A 27,677-nucleotide genomic window follows, 5' to 3' on the forward strand; every position below is an offset into this window, starting at 1 on the left:
ATCCCTGCACATGTAAATATGCTATTGGAACTGAAGCAGTTTTGTTGCATTGCATCCCTCAGATCTAGTTCTGCTAACTGAGCCAATATTGCTTTGCAACGGTAAACACCTGATGTAGCACGCACAACAACACGCCGTTTCATTTCACACACAAGAAAAGAACAAACACACATAATAACACATCTGAGAGGCGTGAAGACCTGACTGAGGCTCCACTGCCATCTGCTACCTTGGCACAGTTACGCAGTGTGCTTCAGTGTCTTCGCCTATGATTGGTCGAGTTAAGGAACACAGTGTCAGCGTCTGCCAATGTCTGTCCTCGACAGGAACCGTCTGGGACACATTCAAATGGTATTACAATTAAACACGGCCGTTTCTCACATTAATATACAAGTTTATTCATTCTTGCCATCATTTTTTGTTTGTTTTCAATAACAGGACATTAAATAAAGAAGGCACTTACAAAAAAACAGTTAAATTATAGACGTGTTATTATACATATATTTTTAAACAACAGATTGATGGACAAGAGATGACAGCACCCTTTGCAGCCTTTTTACAGTACATCTCATATAAGTGGTCAAATCTACCACGCTCTCCCTCTCTATATATCTACAATACAGTAAAAACTGTATTCATCATTATCATCATTATAATTGTTAATGCCCCTACTATGCTTTTACATGCATAACTTAATCTAAAAAAATATTAAAATATAGAAATCATAAAACACAAGTTGTTTATTTATTTTTTTTATCACTAGTCAGTGGTTCATTAGTCGTTTTTACATGTTAGGCTTTGTGGTTTCTTTGTGCAAGTCCTGGTACAGCTCTGTAAGACGAGTGGCCTCTCTCTGTCCCGACAGCAATGCACCATGAGTCGTGGAATAGTATTTCCGGTGGGTGGCTTCCCCGGCGAATAACACCTGTAGAGGCTGAGAGGGTAAAGAGGAGAGGAAGGGCGAGGAGAGAGAGGTTGAAAAAAATGAGAGGATAAAGAGGCATACAGAAGAATACAATAGAGAAGGAGATAGGTGGATAGAGGAGAGGGCAGAGATGGAGAAGAGAGGAGGGGCGAGAAAAAAAACAAGACAAGACCTTTAACAAACCAGTGAAAGTCGTCATGACCCAACATATGTTATGCATACCCTATTACTGCCTCCGAGCCATTGGGCTACATTCCAAATGGCCCCCCCTATAGTCTACATAGGGCTCTAGTCAAAGGTAGGGCAAAAGTAGTGCACTATATAGGGAATAGTGAGCCATTTAGATGCAGCCATGGGGAGCTCTTTTAGGCTCTGTCTATATGTAAGAAGGCTGCTTGTGACGATCTGTCACTCTTTTGACGGGAGGGGTATTTCTCGAAGGTCACGCTGCTCCTTTAACAGTCTTTAAGTGGCCACACACACACACACACACACACACACAGTAGCCACGCACACACACATATAGACAGAACCACACACACACACACTAAGATAAGGACACATGCGTCAGGTTTCAGGGGCTAAGGTGCTGGCCAAGACCCATGATTCATAATTGATCCAACACTGTGACCGTCACATCCCTTACTGCCTTACTAGGTGGCATAGTGATAACCCAGGCACACTGACAACATGCTACGAGTTCCTTGCGTGGCTGAAAAGAAGCATCACGCCTCCAGAGATCAATGAAAGTAAATACATTCTCATTACGCTTCACACCACTTAGTCATTGGGGAAGGCCTTTCACCCTATAACCCACCGTGGTTGACACATTGCTCCTTACTTTTCACAGCACCTTAGCTAATCAGAGTCATGTTTCAGTAGAAAACTTTTTGAAACTGAGTGAAACAGGGAGGTACTAACTGAACTTGCTCAATAAAAACACTCGTTTTTCCATTCCATTGTACAGTACAATGTTTTGAAACGTCTCGCTACGGTGTGCCCTAATTAACAGCTGATACACTACATCCAGTCTGGGTTCAAATACATGCATATTTAAGTACGTGTTATTTAAATACTTATTTTCTGTTGGACTGTTTTCAAATAATGTGGCCAAATTTTTAAGTATTTGCAAATAACTTCCTATAAATATACACAACTATATTTCAAATAGCCCTAGGACCAAACAGACCTGGGTTAAAATGCATGGAATATTTAAATACGTGTATACGTATTTTCAAATACAAGCCAATACTTCCCAAGTGTATTTTCAAATGCATTCCAATATTCAACTACTTCCAATTCGAAAGAAAAAAAAAGTCTAAATACTTACTTTGAAATTTCTTTCAAAGTTATTGAAATACCCTAAATAGTATTTGAACCCAAGTCTGCATCCAGATCCAGAAGCAGTTCTTACCGGAGCCTTGGTGCTCTTGGTGTAAGGCAGGGGCATGGCTAGCTTTTCCACGTCACCCCCACTGGAGCCCACCCGGGTGAAGGAGTAGGAGCCACGGATGTAAGGGTTACTGCCCCACGACGAGCGCAGGATCCGCCTCGGCTTAGGAATGTTGGGGTTCCCTGAACGAGGGAGAGAAGGAGGAAGAGGGAGGAACAGTGAGGTGGATGGAGAGGATGGTCAGTCCAATATAAACCATTTGGGTGGACACTGACACTGAAATCAACATCCACACACACCAACACACTCTCTCTCTCACACACAGGCATGGGTGCGCGCACACACACACACACACACACACAACTCTTCCGCAGATGGAAATAAGCCATTGAAAGTTTCCTAAGGTAATGGCGATGCATGGTGAGTGATCCTCTACCCATCTAACATAGGTGATCCTCCAACACATCCAATCCAATCTCCTGTATCGGTACTAATCAGCTACGGTCCCTCTTAGAGGCCATACACACTCTAGTCCATCTGCAATGAATCTGCTTCGTAGGGGAGTAAACCGAAGTGACCTACATCAGGGGAGTGTATCAGTGTGTGGGTTAATGAGTCTCCGTGAGGGGGGTTCTCCCTATGGAAGTAAACAACGTGAGGGCAGGCAGCGAGTATCGCTCAGAGCAGAAGACAGCGTTTATGGTTTATTGTGTCCGTTGGCTTGGCTGTATAGGGAGGCGTAACTGTGAAGCCCTAGTGAGGCGTGCGTGTGTGTGTCCAGGAAAGCCTCTGACGTCATCATTAAGTGATGGTAACCGGGGTCGGTGACATATGCTAAGCCTAGACTGGACTCTCCAATGATCTGTTTGTCAGCTAACTGGCTTGACCAGAGGATAACTTAACACTGAGCTTTGTCCACCCGTGAGATGGGATGCATCCCAAATGGCAACCTATCAACTTCGCTAGCTAGCTAACCCGACAACTGTAACGATGTATTTAAGAGACAACAAGTGCTCATTGTGAAAACGCATTTATGTTTTCAATAAACATTGGAGACAAAATATAGATGACATGTTGTCAACAATCAAAGCCAACCCCGTCTGTTTTGCTTCATAGTAGGACACGCGTCGGTTTTGCTGCTAAACAACCAACCCCATCTATAGCGTAATAGTGACCCTGTCAAAAGTCTTTAATGTTCATTCCACACACACCTTTATCTAAACTATTTAAACCAGGACAGTGTTCTTATATCCCTGAACCTATTTTCTCTGTCAATATGAAAAAGACTGAAGCTGTACAGAGCCACAAGGCTAATCTCGGCAGCCCAAAGACAACTGTGTGTGTCCTGTCTACACTATCATTTACAGTGTTTTCCAGGGAGCGGGAACCTTAATATGGCCTTAACGTAAGAGAGCAATTTTTCCCGTCTCATGTCGAATCGAACAATTGATTTTCTGTCAGGTTCTCTCTTAAAAAAGACCCATGAGTCTCAACCCCAGTTGCCGCCATTTTCAATTTGCTGTGTTTCTTTTCGTCACCATTACTCTTAATAGGGGCCTGTTCATGGGTGAAAGACAACTTGATACAGTCGAGCAGCTATGGCAGAGACTCACTCGTCTCTTCTGTGAGAATATTGCATGTATGTCTGGGATGCAGAACCACAGGCAACTCCTTTAACAACTTTGTGGGATCAGCATTTCTTCATCCAATCCTTACTCCACCTATTAAGATCACAGTGACTAAAACTGACCCTGGGCCAAGTTGTTATGGGATGCACATGTATTCAACACCATCACTCTGCCAGACGTCTATATGACTCATTCAGCATCAGCCCCCCCAAACCCCCTTCTGGGAAAGGCCATATACCTCAAGGCTCGGAATGATGACGTCCCATGATGATCTCATTTCCTGTATTTAATGTATACCTAGAGGCACACTAGGGCTGAATAAGTGGAATGACTCTTCAATGGGTCACCGTGACTCACTGGGAGCACAGTATTGTTGCACTCATTCAGCCCTCAAGGTTACAGTGTGCTCGTAACAGTGTGTGTGTGTGTGTGTGTGTAAAAGTATTCCTTCCCAATAGTGATGAGTTGAAGCACAGAGCATGATTCATACTCAGTGAGGGAATGCTGATGATGGCCTATCTCAGTGAGTTATTTAGGTCAGTGGTCCTCACTCCATCAAGAACACATGATTTGATTAATAAAAATAATAATAAAATGTTACCTTTATTTAACTAGGCAAGTCAGTTTAATTAAGAACAAATTAATTTCTTCAATGACGGCCTAGGAGCTGTGGGTTAACTGCCTTGTTCAGGGGCAGAATGACAGATTGGTACCTTGTCAGCTCGGGGAGACCTTGAGTAGCTGAAATCTAGTTAGTGCTAGACTTGTATAAAAGCTGCGGCTCGATTCAGAAAACTCCCATTGTTACTGTATATCACTCAATCGCACACAGACACACAGAGTCAGCGGACACATGTCAATGTCACAATGACACAAACACAAAGACATGCACACTGACCTGTGAAGCGTCGCAGCAGCTTGGTGCAGGTCTCGGCCACTGTCTCGTCGTCGCAGCGCTCCATGAGCAGTGCCTCCTGACCACAGATCCAGCCGCTCAGCATGTGGCCGTAGCGCTCGGGCGGGTACAGCACGTCAAATGAGCAGATCTTACGGTACCACAGCTCCTCGGGGTAGACCGGCTGCTCCAGCTGCGCCTCGTCCTCCCACACAAACTGGATGCTGTTGCACTCGGGGCTCCAGAAGGGATCGGCGAACTCCAGGAAAATCTTGTCAGTGGTGCTGATGCCGAGCTTCTCGATGGCGAGGACTTTGTCCTCGGGCAACGAGGGTGAGAAGAGCGCCTCATGGCGGTTCTTGAGGACGCCGAGCGAGGCGGTTACGATCACGTGGTCGGCGGGGAGCGACTCGAGGTCCTCGCACTCTACGCTGATGGGGTACACGTGACCCGGATTGGGGTTGGGCTCACCATGGCAACGTTGGTCATCGTTATGGTCGCCGTCGTCGTGCCGATTGTTGTTGTCGCTGTGAGCGATCTCCTCCTGTTGCTGGGCGGAGTAGTTCCAGTGGACGCGGCGGACGGGTTTCCCCAGGTGCATCACGCGGGACGGAACGTCCTGCGCCAAGAGGTCCACGATCTTCATGAAGCCTCCCGGGATGACGTGGTGGGCCCCTGGGATCTCCGTCCACTCGCCGAACTCACTCAGCGAGACCTCGTCCATGCTGGGGGACGAGCTCTCACAACTCTCCACCTGAAGGACAACACACATACAAACAAACAAAGTTAGCAACTCTCCACCTCTTTCCAATCAATCAGTCAACTCATCAATAAATCAATCAGTCAAATGTATTGAAGCTCTTTTTAATAACCCAGCCTAGAAGCCCGAGAGCAAGTAGCAGAACAGTGGTTGGAAGAAACCTAAAGAGGAACCAGACGATGGCTGCATCAGATAGAAACACAGACAAACAAGTCTGTTCAATTCTGGTCAAATGTATCTATTTTGTTTCAAGTCGATTTTTTTTCTGTTACTCTTTGATTGGCTAAAACTCCTTATTGAATTGAGGCCAAATTAACATCCTCTACCAAAGCGCAACTTAATCCTAGTTGAATTGCCTATTTATTGGCCATGACATCTTATCAAACTTTCTTTGGGTTATCATTTTTTAGCTCAAGTCTACGAACCCAATAGTTTGTTTACCTAACTAGAGCCTCAACAACAGAGCCTAACGTTTCCCCTGAGGAAAACTCTTAAATCATGGCCTTGGCTGCCACTAATGGAAACTTTGGATATAAGTGGCACATTATCCCCTACATAGTGCATAGGGTTTTAGGCAATGATAGTGCACTACATTGGTGATAAGGTGCCATTTGGGATGTAGCCCTAATAATTGAGTGCCGGTGGACCAGGAAATGAACTGAATAAATACACAAACACAATAAGGCTTGCAATAGCTATATTTCCTGAGGTAAATTGTTGTTGTCATCCTCATCTTTCTCTTTCCTGGATGCCCTGTATAGTTGGCTCTACGCGTAATAAAGGGCTTCCGTTTTCTTGTCCGCTGTGTTTCTATTTCATTAGCTAACTGACCTTTAAGTGATCAACACTAATTTGAATCCAATGAGTTATTGGGTATAATTACAAGGAGCAAGGATGGAACAATAACATTACCAAGCTAAATGAAGCTATTGCTAACATAAACAAGATAATGTAGCTAAAGTTAACATTAACCAGAGTTTCTGGGATAGGGGGATACCGACAGTTGTACAACTGAATGCATTCAACTGAAATGTGTCTTCCGCATTTAAGGTGCGGGGGGCTGCCATAATCGACATCCACGTCTTCAGCGCCCGGGGGTTAACTCACGCCATTTGCACACACTGTATATAGACTTCCTTTTTTTTCTCCATTGTGTAATTGACTGCGCTTGTTTACTCTATGTGTAACTCTGTGTTGTTGTTGTGTCGCACTGCTTTGCTTTATCTTGGCCAGGTCGCAGTTGTAAATGAGAACTTGTTCTCAACTAGCTTACCTGGTTAAATAAAGGTGAAATAAAAATATATATTTTACAAAACTGCCTTGTTCAGGGGCAGAACGACAGATTTGTACCTTGTCAGCTCGGGGATTCGATCCAGCAACCTTTCGGTTACTGGCCCAAAGCTGTAACCACTAGGCTACCTGCCGCACCTAGTTATACCTGATTTCCTGACCTGCTGGTTCAGTTGAGTCATAAAGCATGCCATAAACTCTTGTATTGTGTGAGACTTGCGTGAGAGTGCAAGTCTAAACCTAGCAGGAGCATCACATGCGCTACTTCAGTCAATTATCTGCGTATAAAGAACTGGCTTGAACCAGAACTGTGCGAGAGGCCATAGAGGTGCACCAATTCTCTCCAGAGATGAGTGATTCAGAATACAGCACTGTTGATTTAATATGGAAAAATAGAAAGAAATGCCCTCCGTAACGACTTTTAAAACGGGTTTTCTTGGAACACATAGAGCAATCTTACATACCTAGAAGGGAACGTTATTGGATTTGCATAATGTTTGCGTAGTTAATGCATTCCAATCATTAACTAGAGCTCTAGCATCTTTTATAGTCTCTCAGGAGGACCCCCTCCCCCTTACACATTCACACACACACCCCTATCCCTACCCACCCGCCACACACACACACACACACACACACACACACACACACACACACACACACCTTGAGGTACTGCTGGAGCATGGACAGCTTGAGTCTCTTGGTGCTCTCCGAGTCGTCGGGGTCCAGCGTGATCTTCTTGCGCACCACGTCCCTCGTGAACACCCCAACGCTGTTCTGGCTTTCAGCACACACAGGCTTCCCATTCTGGAAAAACTCCTGAGTCAACTCGTATACCTGGGGAGGAGAGAAGAGGGGTAGAGCGGATGGCAAGAGGGGAGAGAAATGTGAGTTTGACGGCCATGGTATAAGCTGTAATGAATGTGCAGAGGGTCTGCATCCCAAATGGCACCATTTTCCCTTTATAGTGCACTACTTTTGACCATGGCAATTAGGGCACTGGTCAAAAGTAGTGCACTATATAAGGGAATAGGGTGCCATTTGGGACGTAGACAGGGTTTGTCTGGGTACCAGTCTGTTTTCATTCTGGTTCTACACTGGACAACCCAGAATTTCATTGGTATAGACAGGAAGTATTTTGCTACTACCTTATCCAACAGCCAAGCAATCCAAAATAGCATAGAGTGTTCCTGCTACTGTGGCTATGAGTCTGAACATTCATAATCTACTGGGGTGCTTCTAAAACTTTAAAGGGGCCATCTGTAAGGTGATCGCTTTGTTGTTGTTTGAATGCCAAATGTGCCCTTTAAAGGGTGCAGCCAGGTGAGAATGTATGACATCCTTTAACACCGTGGCATATGGCTGCATGGGAGGCTGCAACTTAGTACATTATTCAACAACGGATTGTTTTACATTTTTCCACACTTTCCTCCGAGGCCTGTGACTTCTACAATACAGGATGTATAGCAAACAACATGCAATGACAGAACTTCTTCTATCCAAAGCACACACCTCTTTTAGAAGGAACTGCTCACTCATTGGACAAAATGGGGAGCATCATTGTGTAGGAGGTCACACAGTATTATTTCCATTGGTATGGAATTTACTAGGTAACTATGTTATTTTAATTCATACTTTCTGGTATTTAGTTACAACAATTTAACACAACTGGTAATGACCTGGTACCAAATGGTGCCTGTTTTAAAAACAAACAAGTAATTCATAGATTATTACTGTGCACCATTTCACATGCCATTTCTCAGGAAATACCTGGGATGACGCCAAATTGCACCCTATTCCATATTTAGTGCACTACGTTTGACCCATAGGGCTCTGGTCAAAAGCACTACAATATGGTTCCATTTGGGATACAACCATTTCTGTGCCGTCAAAAACGGTGTAACCGTGAAGGTGTCTTATCTAATGAAGTGAAACGGTGAGCTGAACAAAGAGGGTGGAGGGAACTGGAGCTGAGCCGTCAGTCACGAGACTGGTGATCGCCTGGGGGGCCATTCCAAGGGAGTGCCGGGTTACAACAGGTAAACACCACTGGCACTGGGAAATAGGAGCTATGGTAGGCTACCGTAAAGTAGCCGAAAGGAGCCTATTCAGTAGCCTGGGGGTTTTCTGCCCATGTATGAGGGTGATGGGGGTAGGCTACATCAGCACAAAAGCAATAATGGCATTGTAATGAATATAAGTGTCGATATGACAGTAGTAATAAAATGCTATTATTGTCAGGTCTTGCTTACATGGTGTGCGTCTTAACGCAATGGCATCAGTTGATGCATGTGCATGTCACATAAACAAGGAAAGCTGGTGAGTGCATTACTGATGCCGTCCCTTCCTCTCTCCTGTCTCACCATTTCATTCGGTGGTGGCTCGGGCACCTGATGGGTGCACAGTTCTAGCTTTTTGTGTTTTAGGCCTCGGAGGTGTACAGTACGTTCAGGCTGAGGCTCGGCATCAGAAGACGAATCATGAGAGATGTCATGATTCATTTCTCCCCCACCATCTGAGTCGTTTTCATTCTGAGTTTATAGCAACGCTAATGTAACATGTGCATCCGCTCGTCTTGATCTTCTTGGCATTGTAAATTACGCATGCTCTCACCCTGTACTCAAAATAGACCGATAAGGCTGCTTGGATTCGTTTGTTTCCCCTCGCTCATCAACTCACCCATTCTCCCGCATCATATTTCCATAATTTATTTAATTTGTTGTTATATGTATATATGTTATATGGAAATTAGTTTTGGTATACTTTAGTTTCGAGGCAATTAACGGGGTAATTATCAACTGGGCACCGCACCTTCAACTGTTGGGAGGAGTGGCCCAGGCCCTACTGTCGGGAGAAGGAGGGGCTATGGAGAAGAACATAAAAATAAATTAAATGCCTTCCTAAAACTGGTTATAAATCCTGTTACAGTGCCTTGCAAAAGTACTCATCCCCCTTGATGTTTTTCCTATTTTGTTGCATTACTACCTGCCATTTAAAATGGATTTTGATTTCATGTAATGGAGATACACAAAATAGTCCAAATTGGTGAAGGGAAACAAAAAAAATGTACTCGTTTCAAAAAAGTATAAAAAAATTATAAACGGAAAAAGGGTGCGTGCATATGTATTCACCCCCTTTGCTATGAAGCTCCTAAATAAGATCTGGTGCTGTCACGCCCTGACCTTAGAGAGCCCTTTTATTCTCTATTTTGGTTAGGTCAGGGTGTGACTAGGGTGGGCAAACTATGTTTTCTATTTCTTTGTTGGCCAGGTATGGTTCCCAATCAGAGGCAGCTGTCTATCGTTGTCTCTGATTGGGGATCATACTTAGGCAGCTTTTAACCCACCTGTAGTTTATGGGATCTTGTTTTGGTACTGTGCTGTTTAGCCCTACTAAACTTTACGTTTCGTTTGTATTTATAGTTTTTTTCGGTGTTCAATGACTAAAGTAAGATGTACACCTACAACGCTGCATCTTTGTCCGATCCTTCCGTCAACAAGCGTAACAGGTGCAACCAATTACCTTCATCACATAATTAGTTAAATAAAGTCCACCTGTGTGCAATCTAAGTTTCACATGATCTCAGTATACAGTGGGGCAAAAAAGTATTTAGTCAGCTACCAATTGTGCAAGTTCTTCCATTTAAAAAGATGAGAGAGGCCTGTAATTTTCATTATAGGTACACTTCAACTATGACAGACAAAATGAGAAAAGAAAATCCAGAAAATCACATTGTAGGATTTTTAATTAATTTATTTGCAAATTATGGTGGAAAATAAGTATTTGTTCAATAACAAAAGTTTATCTCAATACTTTGTTATATACCCTTTGTTGGCAATGACAGAGGTCAAACGTTTTCTGTAAGTCTTCACAAGGTTTTCACACACTGTTGCTGGTATTTTGGCCCATTCCTCAGTCCTCAGCAGTCCAATCCCTATACCTTTCGCAGAATATCAGTCTGTCCCTGATGTTTTTCCTGGAGAGAAGTGGCTTCTTTGCGGCCCTACTTGACACCAGGCCATCCTCCAAAAGTTTTTGCCTCACTGTGCGTGCAGATGCACTCACACCTAACTGCTGCCATTCCTGAGCAAGCTCTGTACTGGTGGTGCCCCGATCCCACAGCTGAATCAACTTTAGGAGAAGGTCCTGGCGCTTGCTGGACTTTCTTGGGCGCCCTGAAGCCTACTTCACAACAATTTAACCACTCTCCTTGAAGTTCTTGATGATCCGATAAATGGTTGATTTAGGTCCAATCTTACTGGCAGCAATATCCTTGCCTCTGAAGCCCTTTTTGTGCAAAGCAATGATGACGGCACATGTTTCCTTGCAGGTAACTAAGGAAGAACAATGATTCCAAGCATCACCCTCCTTTTGAAGCTTCCAGTCTGTTATTCGAACTCAATCAGCATGATAGAGTGATCTCCTGTCTTGTCCTCGTCAACATTCACACCTGTGTTAACGAGTGAATCACTGAGATGATGTCAGCTGGACCTTTTGTGGCAGGGCTGAAATGCAGTGTAATTATTTGGGGGTGATTCAGTTCATTTGCATGGCAAAGAGGGACTTTGCAATTAATTGCTCATAACTCTTCACAACAATATAGAGTATATGCAAATTGCCATCATACAAACTGAGGCAGCAGACTTTGTGAAAATATATATTTGTGTAATTCTCAAAACTTTTGGCCATGACTGTACACACCTGTTCTGAAAGGCCCCAGAGTCTGCAACACAATTAAGCAATGGGCACCACCAAGCAAGTGGCACCATGAAGACCCAGGAGCTCTCCAAACAGGGCAGGGACAAAGTTGTGGAAAAGTACAGATCAGGGTTGGGTTATAAAAACTATCAGAAACTTTGAACATCAAGGAGAACCATTAAATCCATTATAAAAAAATGGAAAGAATATGGCACCACAACAAACCTGCCAAGTGAGGGCCACCCACCAAAACTCACGGATCAGGCAAGGAGGGCATTAATCAGAGAGGCAACGATAACCCTGAAGGAGCTGCAAAGCTCCACACCAGAGATTGGAGTATCTGTCCATAGGACCACTTTAAGCCATACACTCCACAGAGCATGGTTTACGGAAGAGTGGCAAGAAAAAAGCCTTTGCTTATAGAACAAAATAAGCAAACACGTTTGGAGTTCGCCAAAAGGCATGTGGGCGACTCCCCAAACATATGGAAGAAGATACTCTGGTCAGATGAGACTAAAATTGAGCTTTTTGGCCATCAAGGAAAATGCTATGTCTGGCGCAAACCCAACACCTCTCGACCCCCCGAGAACACCATCCCACAGTGAAGCATAGTTGTGGCAGCATCATGCCGTGGGGATGTTTTTCATTGGCAGGGACTGGGAAACTGGTCAGAATTGAAGGAACGATGGATGGCGCTAAATATTTTAGAATTTTTTGTATTTTAGTATTTCTTATTATTATTTCTTGTTTGTTACACACACAAAAATATTTTGCATCTTCAAAGTGGTAGGCGTGTTGTGTAAATCAGATACAAACCCCCCAAAAATCTATTTTAATTCCAAGTTGTAAGGCAACAAAATAGGAAAAATGTCATGGGGGTGAATACTTTCGCAAACCACTATGTTAGTGGTATTAAGATTCTAACAACGATAGTGTGTTATATAGACTTATTTAGGAAAAGTCAAGGAAGGAGGGGGGCATGACTTAAAAAATGTCAGAGTAGCAGATTTAAAAAAAAATCATGAGCAGTTCAAATGACTGCTTTAGCTGTCCCAGAGTGAAGTTCACATTCTTTTTCCATGGAATCAGAATGTTTATGTTTACCATTGCTGCACTAAGTTACATTGTAACCACAAAGGTCATATGATAATGACATGGTATTCGATTGCATAACCTTATCATCTTGTCTTACCTCCCTGGTGGAATGTTTTGCATACAAAGACCAGGTGTGTGTTCATTAGGCACCAAACGGAAGAAAACACTGAAACAGGGTGGGTCAACCTGAAAACTACATTTTCAAATTCCCTAGCAAAACTTTAAAAACATTTCCGTTGCGTGCCCTAATGAACTCGACCCAGGATGCACCACACCTTTGTTGACAATATAAAATAGCCTCCGGTTGAAATGGGATCCTCAAGAAACACATTTTCAAAGGCAAATAATTGTTAAGCTATTTCTTGTCCATTGCCTCACACTCATGTAACATTAGACAGGATTTCTATGTACCTCAAATCCTGATGTGAAACAAAACAACCAAGTCAGCTTCGGAATGCTAATCCTACTGCTTAGTTAATTATGCTGCTTTCCAGACAGAGGCACGGTGGCGATTAGCGCTTAGCGCAGTTGTAATGATACATGGGAAGGGATAAGTGTTTAGTGCTGCTGTAATGATGCACGGTGGGGGTTAGCCTAATGCATACCGTAGCTCTGCTGTGTTGATGCTGCTGCTACACTGCAAAGTGATTGGCATCTTGGAAATGGATTATACAAGGGATTACAGCATAGAGGTATGCAGACTGACACACATGAAATCAGGATAAAAGCATTGTTCACACTGTATGTTGCAGCTCCCTAATTATTACCAAAGATGGTTTAGTATGAAGATACACTACCGGTCAAAAGTTTTAGAACACCTACTCATTCAAGAGTTTTTCTTTATTTTTACTATTTTCTACATTGTAGAATTATAATGAAGACATCAAAACTACTAAATAACACATATGGAATAATGTAGTAACCAAAAAAGTGTTAAACAAATCAAATTATATTTTATATTTGAAATTCTTCAAATAGCCACCCTTTGCCTTGATGACAGCTTTGCACACTCTTGGCAGTCTCTCAACCAGCTTCAATTGGAATGCTTTTCCCACAGTCTTGAAGGAGTTCCCACATATGCTGAGCAGTTGTTGGCTCCTTTTCCTTCATTCCGCGGTCCGACTCATCCAAAACTATCTCAATTTGGTTCAGGTTGGGGATTTGGAGGCCAGGTCATCTGATGCAGCACTCCGTCACTCACCTTCTTGGTAAAATAGCCCTTAAAGAGCCTGGAGGTGTGTTGGGTCATTGTCCTGTTGAAAAACAAATGAGTCCCACTAAGCCCAGACCAGATGGGATGGCGTATCACCACAGAATGCTGTGGTAGCCATGCTGGTTAAGTGTGCCTTGAATCCTAAATTAATCACAGACAGTGTCACCAGCAAAGCACCCCCACACCATAACACCTCCTCCTCCATGCTTTATGGTGGGAAATACACATGCAGAGATTATCCGTTTACCCACACAGCATCTCACAAAGACACACCGGTTGGCACCAAAAATATCAAATTTGGACTCCAGATCAAAGGACACAATTTCACTGGTCTAATGTCCATTGCTAATGTTTCTTTGCCCAAGCAAATCTCTTCTTATAATTGGTGTCCTTTAGTAGTGGTTTCTTTGCAACAGTCTCCTCTGAACAGTTGATGTTGAGATGTGCCTGTTACTTGAACTCTGTGAAGTATTTATTTGGGCTACAATTTCTGAGGCTGGTAACTCTAATGAACTTATCCTCTGCAACGGAGGTAACTCTGGGTCTTCCATTCCTGTTGTGGTCCTCATGAGAGCCAGTTTCATCATAGCGCTTGATGGTTTTTGCAACTGCACTTGAAGAAACCGTCAAAGTTCTTGAAGTTTTCAGGATTGACTGACCTTCATGTCTTAAAGTAATGATGGACTGTCATTTCTCTTTGCTTATTTGAGCTGTTCTTGCCATTATAAGGACTTGGTCTTTTACCAAATAGGGCTATCTTCTGTATACCACCTTACTCTGTCACAACACAACTGATTGGCTCAAACGCCAAGCGCCAAGAAGGAAAGAAATTCCAAAAATGTACTTTTAAGAAGGCACACCTGTTAATTGAAAAGCATTCCAGGTGACTATCTCATGAAGCTGGTTGAGAGAATGCCAAGACTGTGCCAAGTCATCAAGGCAAAGGGTGGCTATTTGAAGAATCTCAAATATACTACATGATTATGTAGAAACTGCTTCTCTAATAGAAATCTTCTATCTCGCTTGTAGGCGATGTTATGGAGACTTTGGCTAGTTAAGCTCATGCGCAGAAACACGTTATCGGGTCTAACGGTCGTCTCACGCCGAACTCTGCATGTGCAGGCCGTCAAATCAAAGGCACTCCTTAGACGGCAGGGTAGCCTAGTGGTTAGAGCATTGGACTAGTAACCGGAAGGTTGCAAGTTCAAACCCCTGAGCTAACAAGGTACAAATCTGTCGCTCTGCACCTGAACAGGCAGTTAACCTGAACAGGCAGTCAACCCACTGTTCCTAGGCCGTCATTGAAAATAAGAATTTGTTCTTAACTGACTTGCCTGGTAAAATAAAGACGTGAAGTTGTTTTTGGCGAAAATGTGACAGTTTGTCACTTTCACCATGTTGGAGTAATAACATGTTCAGTTACTTATTGGCTCGACTCTAAGTGGTGCCTTCAGATTACAAGAAAATGAACAGTACGGAAGAATTTTTCCCTTCTCTCATTAACTTCTCAAACCCCAAACCCTGGTATGCCGAGTGCTTCGCAAGCGTTCTCGGACGTCTCGCAATGTTGCGCCTCTGGGTTTAGAAATTCTGTTATTACTGTGTCGTTATCCATGTTCGTACAGTGTGTTCTTAAAGGAATGGGTGCTGCTGTGGAGAATGCTGTGTTATTTAAGGTGGATAATAGGGAAGGTTCTTCTGTGTTCAAGTGCCTTGAAATAGTTCCAGTTCCGTAAGCGTTGCGATCAAGTCGCCACAAGCTTGATACACCTCTTTCTGGCCCACTCAATGTGAATCCTTTAAAAGTTGACTTTGGTATTTGTGTTCTTTATTGGTAACTTTGCTGCTTGCAACACTTATGGAACATAACTATTGTGAGAATTACTCAGGGACATAGAGAAAGGGAAGTGTGCAGAAAGCGTACCCCTTTCCTCTGCACAGTGTCTATTTACTCTGAACTGAAGGGTAGTGGGGGGAAGCCAATGTTGCGAGAATGTACTATACAGACCTGTGCTATACACACCTGTGCATACGTGCCACTGTCTATGTACAGTATCTAAATTCAGTCATGGGTGGCTCCCTGTGCACACATCAGTGGTAATCTGGACACACACACACACACCTCTGGACACACACCTTCCACACACCTCTCTCCCCTCACCTCATTGTAGAGGTCACTGAACTCCTCGACCAGGTCCTTGGGGATCCTGGTACCGCTGTTGGTCTGGTAGTGGGCCACGCCGTTCTTTGTGTACAGGCTGATGCGGCCCACGCTGCGCTCGCCGTCTGTGGTGTGCTCCAGCAGCCCGTTGTCCTCCGCCAGGTGGTACACCGGGTTCCCGTTAGCGCCATGGATCCAGGTGGCTCCGAGCTCCAAAGTCGTTTGTCCTGGAATAGGATGGAGGAGGAGAAGATGAAGAAGAATGTAGTCCTCACTGTAGCTCAGTTGGCGCTTGCAATGCTAGGATAGTGGGTTCGATTTTTGGGATAAAAGCATCTGCTAAATGGCATATAAATACGTAATACACTTAGTGTCTGTCCCAATATGAAGTAATGTTTTGGCCATGCAAGTAGTGAGGATATTGGGACAGGCTTAGGCTCCGTTCAACAGTAGTGCAATATATAAGGAATAATGTGTCATATCAGATGCACCTTTGGGGTCACACTTACAAACTTTGTTTACCCACCCCAAGCACTTGATTGTTTGTGTCAGTTTATTTGGGAATAAGTTGAATGGAATGGAACTTGAATTCAATGAAATAAGCAGAGAAATGAGAACAGGAAGTTGTTTTAATTGAATGGACGTGAAGGGAACTACAGTTAGAGGGTGTCAATTCAATGAATGTGACTGCAGCCTACTGGACATTTTGAGGATGCTACAACCACCTACTCGAGAGATACTTGTTATTGAAAGGGCTTCATAGAGAATGAGGAATAGGGATAAATAAATAAAAAAAATATATTGAATTGAAGCCATGTGTGGCAATGGGAGTAATCGAACTTGTTCAGCTCAAAGGGGATTTTGCAGGACTAACCACACATCCATCCGAGAGATAAATTCCCCAATCACATTTTGAATTGAGAAAGCTTAATTGGGCTTTGCAAAGCACACATTCTGATCCAGTGTTATTTTGGGAAGGCTTTTAGCATTAGCACTGATAGCGTAGCCCCATAGAGAATAGAGGGGGGCACCTTTTGACAGCTAGATGTGAGTGCGGGGAAACAACCTGATGATTACACACTCACACAGACATGTGGAATGTCTCAGTGAGTGAGGTTCGGGAGCGTTCAGCTTACAGAAAATGTTAACTATTTAAGAAACAAACACCCATAGAGTCATAACCCATGACATTCCAGGGTCTGGTTTAGCGTTGTTTCCTCCATGTATTGTTTCTTACTCGCGCTTCGTGTGTTTGTAGTGTATAAAGTTCATAGCATCGTTTCTTACCGTGCTGAATGCTTTGAACTCTCCCTCCGACGCGGTCTGACGCCTCTAGGACTGTGACATCCGTGAAGCCGCTTTCCAGGAGGCTCTTGGTAGCTGCGAGACCGGCCAAGCCCGCGCCGATCACTACTATTCGAGGCTGTCGACGAGTGCGGAGGTCTCTACTAAGGGGGTCATCAGTGCTGTCTGAAGATATTTCACAACTTTGCATGCCGTCCAAGCTCCTCTTCTAGGGGGTCTGAGGGGGAAACAGAAACAGAGAAACAAGCCATTAGTTAAAAACAAGTCAATCCTTGTGTGGTCCAGCGGTATAAAGCGCTGACTTTGGAACCCATGCAGCCGCCAGCACAGGTTCAAATCTGACTCCTTGCTCTCTCATTCTTCCTCACTCTCCTGTCTAATAAACATGAATGGAACTACACACAAAAAACAAAGCAAGTCAATTTCCCTCAGGCAAGATGAGGACAGAAAGTATCTTTACACACAGGGGGAGATAGCATCAGTGGGTACTCAATTTTGAGTGTTCTCAGTTCAAAGTAAAGTCCTCCATACACAGTATTGTACACAGTACTATACACAAACCCTCTTTCAGATCAAATACCAAATAATAATATCAAATATCAAATAATAATTATGACATCAAATCTATTCCGGAAATAGAATTTCATCGCGCTTTCCTGAGTATGTTTACTTTGAGTGTGAAAGGGGAACGGGTTCATCGTGTTATTAAAACAGTCGCTATTTCAAAAAGGTCTTGCTATTTTGTGGCCTAGTGTGGTCTGGCTGTCTAAGCCACTGTCTCTGGATAACATACCCATCTTTGTTAAAACACCTTACCGTTGCATGGCTAAGAAGTAGCTGTGCTGTGTAGTGGGGGCTTATTATATTTAAGCAATAATGCCCGCGGAGGTGTGGTACATGGCCAATATACCTCGGCTACGGGCTGTTCTTATGCACAACTGGCGTCACTAGGGGGTATTCTAGTGTATAATTCTATGTTGTGTTCTAGTTTATATTTTCTATGTTGGTGTTGTGTATGATTCCCAATTAGAGGCATCTGGTAATCGTTGTCTCTAATTGGGGATCATATTTAAGTAGCTATTTTTCCCACCTGTGTTTGTGGGATATTGTTTTGTGTTTGTGCATGTGCACCACAGTCACGTTTAGTTGCTCGTTTATTGGTAGATTTTTGTTTTGCTGAAGTTTCACTTGAAAATTAATATGTGGAACTCAACATCTGCTGCGCCTTGGTCCCGTTCTTACAACAACCGTGACAGAATATCCCACCAAACAAGGACCAATCAGTGTGCAACGATGGGAAAAATAAGTTGGACCTGGGAAGAAATCATGGAAGTACAGGAGAACCTTCCTTGGCAGGAGTCGCAGAGGACGCAAGAAGGACGGCGACGACGCCAGGAACCGCGGCCACAGAAACCCCAAGATTTTTTTGGGGGGTGGCACATGGAGCTGGCGGCTGAGCAAAGGGAGGAGCCAGAGACCATCTGGGAGGCGATAGAGAGGTGGTCGGTCGACCCAAGAAGACTACCAGAGACTGCCTGGGAGTCGATGGAACAGTGTGAGGAGGGATAACGGAGAATGGAGTTGGCTAGGAGTACGCGGCAACGCAGGCGTTTGGAGGAGCGTGTCATCAGTCCAGTGAAACCTGGGCTGGCCCCACGCATCTGGGCTCCAGTTCGCCTCCCTAGTCCGGTATGTCCTGTGTCTCCTCCTCACACTCTCCCTGACGTGCGTGTCCCCAGCCCGGTACGTCCTGTGCCTGCCTCCTGCACTCGCCCTGAAGTGCCAGAGACTGTCATGGAGGCATTGGAGAAGTTAGGAGAGAGAGAGATGAGAGAGATGTTGTGCAAGTGTGTTCTGCTCAACATCCGACCAGAGGATCAGGTTAGCAGTCTGGTGCAACCTGGGCTGGCTCCACACTTCTGACCTCCAGTGTGCCTCCCCAGTCCAGTACGTCCTGTGTCTCCTCCTCGTACTCGCCCTGAAGTGCGTGTCCCCAGTCAGGTATGTCCTGTGCCTGCTCCACGCACTCGCCCTGAAGTGTGTCACCAGTCCGGTACCACCTGAGCCAGCTCCACGCACTAAGGCCTCCAGTGCGCCTTCCCGTCCGGTACATCCTGTGCCTGCTCCCCGCACTCGCCTTGAAGTGCGTGTCAACAGTCCGGTGCCACCTGTGCCGGCTCCACGCACCAGGCCTCCAGTGCGCCTCTCCAGTCCGGTGCAACCTGTGCCGGCTCACACATCAGGCCTCCAGTGCTCCTCCCCAGTCCGGTACGTCCTGTGCCTCCTCCTCGCACTCGCCCTGAAGTGCGTGTCAACAGTCCGTTGCCACCTGTGCCGGATCCACGCATCAGGCCTCCAGTACGCCTCCCCAGCCCGCTATGTCCGATGCTGGCTCCCCGCACCCGTCCTGAACTGCATGTCACCAGTCCGGTGCCACCTGTGCCGGTCCACAGTGCGGAACCTCCTGCGACGGTCCACAGTCTGGAATCTCCTGCAACGGTCCACAGTGCGGAACCTCCTGAGACGGTCCACAGTGCAGAACCTCCTGCGACCGTCCACAGTGCGGAACCTCCAGCGACGGTCCACGGTCTGGAACCTCCTGCGACGCTCCACGGTTCGGAACCTCCAGCGAGGGTCAACGGTCCGGAGAGTCCAGGCACGGCCTCCAGTCCCTCTCCAGGGCAGGAGCCTTCCTCTGCGCCCGGGCCCAGTCTAGGCACGGTGTCCAGTCCCGCTCCATGGCAGGAGCCTCCCTCTGCGCCGGTGCCCAGTCCAGGCACAGCGTCCAGTCCCACTCCAGGGCCGGAGCCTTCCTCTGCGGCGGTGCACAGTCCAAGCCCGGTGTCCAGTCCGCTCCAAGGCCAGAGGCTTCCTCTGCGCCGGTACCCAGTTCAGGCACGGCGGCCAGTCCTGCTCCATGGCCGGAGTCCTCCTTTGCGCCGGTTGCCCAGTCCAGGCACGGCGTCCAACCCAGCTCCATGGCCGGAGACCTCCTTTGTACCGATACCCAGTCCAGGCACGGCGTTCACCACGGCGCGATGGCAGGATCCGGGGTCTGGGCAGGGGCTACGATCTACACCAGAGCCGCCACCGACACTAATCAGCCCCCCTACCCTCCCCATTTGGTTTCAGGTTTTGCGGCCAGAGTCCGCACCTTTGGGGGGTGGGGGGGTGGGTACTGTCACGCCCTTACCATAGAGAGCCCTTGTTTCTCTATGGTGTAGTAGGTCAGGGCGTGAATAGAGGGTATTTTAGTTTATAATTTCTATGTTGTGTTCTAGTTTATATTTTCTATGTTGGTGTTGTGTGTGATTCCCAATTAGAGGCAGCTGGTAATCGTTGTCTCTAATTGGGGATCATATTTAAGTAGCTATTTCTCCCACCTGTGTTTGTGGTATATTGTTTTGTATTTGTGCATGTGCACCACGTAGTCACGTTTAGTTGTTCGTTTATAGGTATATTTTTGTTTTGCTGAAGTTTCACTTGGAAATAAATATGTGGAACTCAACGTCTTGGTCCCGTGCACCCTGGTCCCGTTCTTATGACAACCGTAACAACAACGTACCGCGGAGTGCCTGGACAGAGCCCTTAGTCGTGGTATAATGGCCCTACCACAAGCCCCCGAGGTGCCTTATTGCTTTTATAAACTGGTTACGTAATTATAACAGTAAAAATAAAGGTTTTGTCATACCCATACCCAGTTAAGAACAAATTCTTATTTACAATGACGGCTGTCAGCCAATCAGCATCCAGGGCTCGACCACTCAGTTTACAATAACATATAGACAACTGTGTCTGAGGAAACTAATGCAAAAGAGAGCATATTTAAAGCGCATCTCCCTGATCCCATTATACTAATCTAATGTAGTCTCAAAACAAAACACTAAGCAACACCAAATGAATGAGACTCATGCGGGTCCTTGATTGATTGTTTGGGGCGACGGCATCGCAGGGTTGAAATGTTGAGGTGAAATACGTTTTATTTAATTATTTTCTCACAGACTTCTTTTCACCGCTCTCACTGAAGTAGCGTGTGTGTAAGCAAGTGAGCTGAAGTGCTGTACCACGGGGCCTTGCCAAATGGAAAATAGGCACATTTGACAGAAAGCAGGCAGTGGAAGAAAGGACACAGGAGAAGAGAGAGAAAGAAAGAGAGGAAAAAAATAGGAAAAGCAAGAGAGACGAAAGAGAAAAAGTACGTCTGTTTGTGAAAGATGAAGAGGGGATGGAAGGATAAAGGAGGAAAATGCATTAGGAAGCAGACTAAACAGAGCAGTAACGCGTTCCATTATCCTCATTTTTCATTTTTTTTGTTCATCCCTGAGCGCACCCCCCCACCCCTCCTCTTCCTCTGAGAGGTGAGACCATATGCTACCTCCAGTTCCTACATGTGACGCACTCCACTCCCCTCTCCCCCACAAAACCTCCCCGCTCTGTCACCACGGCAACGCTGCTGCACATGGCAATGCTGCGGTACCATACTGAGAAACCGTCTCGCACACACAAGAAAAAGGCGAACCAGGGTCACGCGGTCAAACCGGTTCAGTGAATCCATTACCGTCTATTTAGAACTGCAGCTGCGTCTGGGGTATGCTGCTCATCTGAGCTTCCTAAAGGTTTGCTGTCTACTGTTTCAGATGACACCATTTTGGTACACAAAGTGCAAGAGGACGGAGCCAAAACAAAACAATTTGAGTACACTTACTACCACCCAGACCAAAATGTGGATTATAAACTGGGTGGTTTCATCCCTGAATGCTGATTGGCTGAAAGACGTGGTATGTCAGACCGTATACAACGGGTATGACAAAAAAAAAATGTTTTACTGCTCTAACGTTGGTAACCAGTTTATAATAGCAATAAGGCACGTCGGGTGTTTGTGGCATATTGCCAATATACCACGGCTAATGGCTTTATCCAGGCACTCCGCGTTGCCATGGTATAATGGCTATATACCACACCCCCTCGGTCCTTATTGCTTAATTATATCACATGCTGTTTAGAGACTATGGGAACTAATTCTCTTCACACTATGTACCGTGGGAAAGAGGTCTCTTCGAAACTGGTTTCAAACTAGTTGTGTTTCATAGGCTTGAATACAGTACACAGTGGCTGTGTTTACACAGGCAGCCCAGTTCGGATCTTTTTTTCACTAATTGGTCTTTGACTAATCAGATCAGCTCTGAAAAAGATCTGCTGTAAAAAGATCTGATGGGATTGGTCAAAAGACCAATTAGTGGGAAAAAGATAAGAATTGGGCTGTCTGTGTAAACGCAGCCTAAATAGCTCAGGAAAGTTAGACACTGAAAGTTCAGGCACCAACTGCAGTGAGGATCATATTGAAAATGCTGTACAGACTATGGGAACTAATATAGTTCACAGTATATTTCAGAAAGGTTAGATACATTTCAAGCACAAACAGCAGTGATTGCAACACTTGGAAGTTCAGAACCTTCTTCCCAGCTGTGTTCACCTTTGACCTCACAGCTGTCTTCATCACAAGACTAAGAGTGTTGACTAGTGGGAAATGATAATAGTAGCGGGCTGAGAAGGAAGCAAAACGTGTCTGGACAAGTCCTAGCTGGCTAGACCGTTCAATGAATCTGAATAGGGTTCCATTTGGGATGTAATCCTCTTTCTGCATCCGTTTCATAGCCCTCAATGGTCAAAAGTAGTACAATTCTCTGTCTGCATCTATTTCTTCACATCCATTATGTCGCTGATGCCTTGACTGGAATATTCACACCATCCTGAAAAGTGCTAATCATTCCTCAGTAAACTATCAACAAAAGTTGTGTTATTCATCACAGATGCCGAACGTCTAATATTTAAAAAACATAATCCTGTGAAATGACTTATTATTTCAGAATGGATTCCCATTTGAAATAGTAATTACGGTTTGTACGTATATAGACCATGTTTATTGCCTGATTTTATCCAGCGAACAGGACCAGCGTTGTGGACTGAATACCCAGGGACCTAGTCATACACAGTGGTACACTAACAAGGCCACTACACATTCTCCAAATGAATACCATTCTAGGAACAGAGGAATAGCCTTGTGGCCTTGAGGCATAGAACTGAACAGCAACGGGGAGAAAACCCTCATCAGCAAGAATAGAGTGGCTACACACACATACTGTAACATCCCCCTCTTTGAGCAGGCAAAACTAGCTAGCTAAGTAAGTGAATCTCTCTCCCCCTCTCCCTCCCCCCTACCCTCCCTTCCCATTTTGGCATATATTAATTGTCTTTCTCTCTCTTTGAGTCAACTACTCACCACATTGTATGCACTGCAGTGCTAGCTAGATGTAGCTTATGCTTTCAGTAGTAGATTAATTATTTGATCCTTTGATTGGGTGGACCTGTCAGTTCATGCTGCAAGAGCTCTCATAGGTTGGATGACGTCCTCCGGAAGTTGTCATAAATACTGTTTAAGTCTATTGGAGAGGGTGAAAACCATGAGCCTCCTAGGTTTTGTATTGAATTTAATGTACCCAGAGGAGGACGGAAGCTAGCTGTCCTCCGGCTACACCATGGTGCTACCCTACAGAGTGCTGTTGAGCCTACTGTAGACCTTCATTGCAAAACAGTGTTTTAATAAATTACTTGGTGACGTGTTTAGTTTAATCTAAAAAGGATAACGTTTTAAATGTTTCACAATTTTTTATTTTATGAATTCACTGAGGAGGATGGTCCTCCCTTCCTCCTCTGAGGAGCCTCCACTGGTGCATACACACAATCAATCACTCACACACACAGCAAAAATACTCCCGATAATGACGATCCTAATTATGACAACATTCATCCATTTCTTTGGGCTAATAGGCATCCCCGGGTCACCTCACAACTGAAACGATGGTGGAGTTAATTAAGAGTCGGCTGACTAAGTGCCTGCGGGCTGAGGAAAAATTCAAATGTATTTTTACTGCTCATGATTTGGTATTTTTCAATCCTTCCTTCTGTCACATATTAACCTATATTAACCTGTGTTATATTAATAATAATTTATGGGTGCGTACAGAGCTTTAGAGGTGAAATGTTAACACACACCAACACACACACGCAGCTTGTTTCATGGACCAAAATAAAAAAAGTGGTTTTAATGTAATTGAATTGAGAGGTAATGGGGGATGAATTGGACCTCTTGCTAAGTTCAGGCAGACACATGTAAGATAAGCCACGAGCACACTGTGCACACCGCAGGCCTCCGTGAGGACACACAGCGGGGTGTGATGTCAGCACATCCTTTTTGTAGGTCACCGAGACATTTCCTGTTGAAGGACCCACAGTGGAGCTCGCTCAAGGAGCCCATGGGGCCCACAGCAGAGCAGCACCACAGTTACAGGCCGATAAAGTAAAGGCGTCCCAGCCAAAACAGTTCGGGAAGAGTTTGTATCTTTTTTTGTTATTAGTGTTCCAAGGCAGAGTCCTCAATCCGTGTTACGGATGCTTCTCATCAAGTGAGAGGAAATCCAGGGTAAAAAGATCAAGCAAACACGTTTCCCTATTGTTCCTTCCCCATCCCCACAACACAAGGTGACACATCCGGGAAAAATACCCCTTCTCATCCGTAAGACCACAGTCACTCTATGGAGGCATGTAGCCTAGTGGTTAAGAGTGTTGGGCCAGCGCCGTGGACGTTAAAGGCAGCACCCCGCGCACCTCTCTGAGTCAGAGGGGTTGGGTTAAATATGGAAGACACATTTCGGTTGAACGCATTCAGTGTGCAACTGACTAGATATCCCCTTTCCCAAAGGCTAGAAGGGCCTGTAACTATGTAATAAATGGGACACAGAGGGTTCCAAATAGTGCACTACTTAGGGGCCCTGGTCAAAAGTAGTGCACAGTATTGGAAATTGGGTGCCATTTGGGACAAACTGTTAGTGGGCCCTGGATTCCTTCAGGGATTCTGAAGGAAGATGGCCTTCCTTTCTGACTGTAATAACAGAAAAAACTGCTCATAATACATGCTTCTCCAAAGCTTTATTCCTGCATCCACATTTACTTGTGAAGCAATATGGGATTTTGTATGCAAGCACTACTATAAATCACCAGGTAAAATGACATAATACCCACATTCAGCCTTACTTTCTGAATCACCAGGAGAGTAAAAAGGTATTGAATGTCCCAGGATGGTGTATTTAGTGTATTGCATATACAGTAAAGCTGCCTAGTACTATTACAGTAATACTATGGTTTTACTACAAAACAGCAATAAGATTTACAGAGAAAAGATCACAGTATTGGGCTGCTGTTACCCAGGTCACATACACTCTCTGTCACACACACACACACACGTGCGCATGTACACACACACACACACCTCTCTCTCCCTCCTCGGACCAAGACATAGAGCCACTGTGATTCCGTTATCCCTGGCTGGTTAACGCACTCGCCACATGTCACCACTCCTCTCTCCCCAGTCATGCAGCAGAATGCAGATTAATGGGGGCTGGACCCGGGGTGGGGAACTATACAGCGTTTGACCTAGAAACGAGTAACCTAGCCTACATTTGACTGACATTGCTCGAGGTTGCTCTTTCCAGGGGCAGACCAGGGCATAAAAAGGGACTGTAGGGTTAAAAAGAAGTCTGCCTGTCATTTGTTGAGTTGTACGGCCACCCCCTCCCTTTTCCTTCCAAATACCGGCCTTCCTAAAAACACACACACCCTTCCTCCATCCAACTCCTCACCGTCTGCACTTCAGTCCACTCCACAGCTGCTTTCATGCCATATCCGACAACCCTGGAACATCTCTGGTCTGGATCAAACCCCTAGAGCGCACTGCAGTGCTTGCTAGTGTGGCAACACGACGTCTCACTTCCTCAAGACTGCAAACATCAAAAAGGACAAGAGCGCTCGAGCCTTGGGATGCCCCGGGCCCCGTGCCAGACAGGCCCCAGAAATTCCACACCTCTCTCCCAGCTCCGGTGTTCCAGAGCTGGGACGCTCGGGCTAGGGGAGGGCCTCTGGCTGACAGTGTTAGAACTGATGCTTGGGTGTCATCCATCCTGGAGGCGTATAAACAGGAGTGCGGTGCCCCTAGGACTAGAGTGGTAATGCCAAAGGTAAGCCGCAGTTAAAAGGGTACCGCCCCGCAAGGGGAACTGGTTGGAATGCGGTCAGGTGGTGCACAATGGACAGTAGTGCCTTTTGAAAACGTTGAAAACAAAGAGCGGTGATTCTGAATGGTGAAGATATGTGGATACCACCTGACAGCATTGAGTCCAGACAGATCATATCCTTTACTTTACATAACGATAAACCTTGACTTATTTTGTAGAACAAGGGTATTACATCTTCAGGCAATGTACATATGCTGGTAATTATTCATGCATAAACTAGTGGAATTTCGCAAGAACAGCTGTAATGATTTTTTCCCCATCTATTTTCTTATTCATTGGGTTACAGATAAGGGACTGGGATTGAATCAAATTACAATAACATTGTAAAACAAGTTAATTGAATAAAATGAATTTCCATCCCATTCATATTCTATTTATATAATATGAAATAAAGAGAGTGATGAATGAATACAGGCAAGATAGAGACGGAAAGAGGGAGAAAATGCAATTGAAGTTCTCAAGTTTATTTTGCTGACCACAGAGAAAGTAGCGTTGAGTTCCAGACAGGCTACGCACGGCTGTGTGTATCTCATCCTCTGCCACGTAATAGTCAAAGTAGCAACACAGACCACCAGACCACAGTTCGAAACAAAGCAGAACGACTAGTTCGTCTTCTGTGAGATATCCTGATTCAATGGGGATAAATATCTAGTCAAAACGGAATAGAAAATACACCAGAATACACATTTTACACAGAATTAAACTTAGGCTATAGCAATAATGTTTTGAACATCCAACAGCATCATTTTACAAAGCGATGTAAACAATCGAATTAGGATCATTTGCTTTATATTTTATTGGTTGCCTATTTTTTGTAGCCTAATACGGCACAATTCAACACTAGGCATAAATACACTTGCCTACAACAAGTACACACCGTACCCTACTGTGACAGCTGCAGCTCAGCTGTTTACTTCTTTGCTATCCACAATGTTGATGAATATTATAACCATGACTGGACTGCGACGAATGGCGTTTTACATGTTTTACCTTCTAGGAAACAAGCTTGATTTCAGGAGGCGCTCATTACCTGACTCCGTTAGTCTTCAGTTTTAAACGTGAGAATTCTCCTCTTCTCCTTTGTGTTTTCCTCGTACCCGGCTCCGCTTTGTATTTATATGTGCCTTGAAACCAGAAGCAGCCAGTTCCCCGTTGCCGCTGCCTCCCCGCTTAAAGGAGCAGTACA

The 27,677-nt window shown here is 44.9% G+C and overlaps 1 protein-coding gene across 1 annotated transcript; it reads right to left on the minus strand.

Annotated features, from left to right (window-relative positions):
- Positions 1 to 378: 378 nt before the first annotated feature.
- On the minus strand, positions 379 to 27,677 carry LOC112231718 (spermine oxidase). The gene is made up of 7 exons (XM_024398446.2): positions 27,522 to 27,677; positions 17,346 to 17,580; positions 16,059 to 16,285; positions 7,555 to 7,728; positions 4,845 to 5,595; positions 2,340 to 2,500; positions 379 to 934 (listed from the first exon to the last, which is right to left on the minus strand). Exons 2-7 carry the CDS (start codon positions 17,551 to 17,553, stop codon positions 785 to 787), a joined length of 1,671 nt encoding a protein of 556 aa, XP_024254214.1. The 5' UTR covers positions 17,554 to 17,580; positions 27,522 to 27,677; the 3' UTR covers positions 379 to 784.

The sequence above is a fragment of the Oncorhynchus tshawytscha genome, linkage group LG34 (genome assembly GCF_018296145.1).
Source record: "Oncorhynchus tshawytscha isolate Ot180627B linkage group LG34, Otsh_v2.0, whole genome shotgun sequence".
In the NCBI taxonomy this organism is placed as follows: Eukaryota; Metazoa; Chordata; class Actinopteri; order Salmoniformes; family Salmonidae; genus Oncorhynchus; species Oncorhynchus tshawytscha.

Bases quoted from the DNA above. Each gene is read 5' to 3' on its own strand.
- LOC112231718 (XM_024398446.2), bottom strand. From the start codon at position 17,553: ATGCAAAGTTGTGAAATATCTTCAGACAGCACTGATGACCCCCTTAGT. The intron at 5,596-7,554 runs GTGTGTGTGTGT...GTTGTCCTTCAG, and splicing joins TGCTCCAGCAGTACCTCAAG to GTGGAGAGTTGTGAGAGCTC. The intron at 2,501-4,844 runs GTCAGTGTGCAT...TCCCTCGTTCAG, and splicing joins GCTGCTGCGACGCTTCACAG to GGAACCCCAACATTCCTAAG.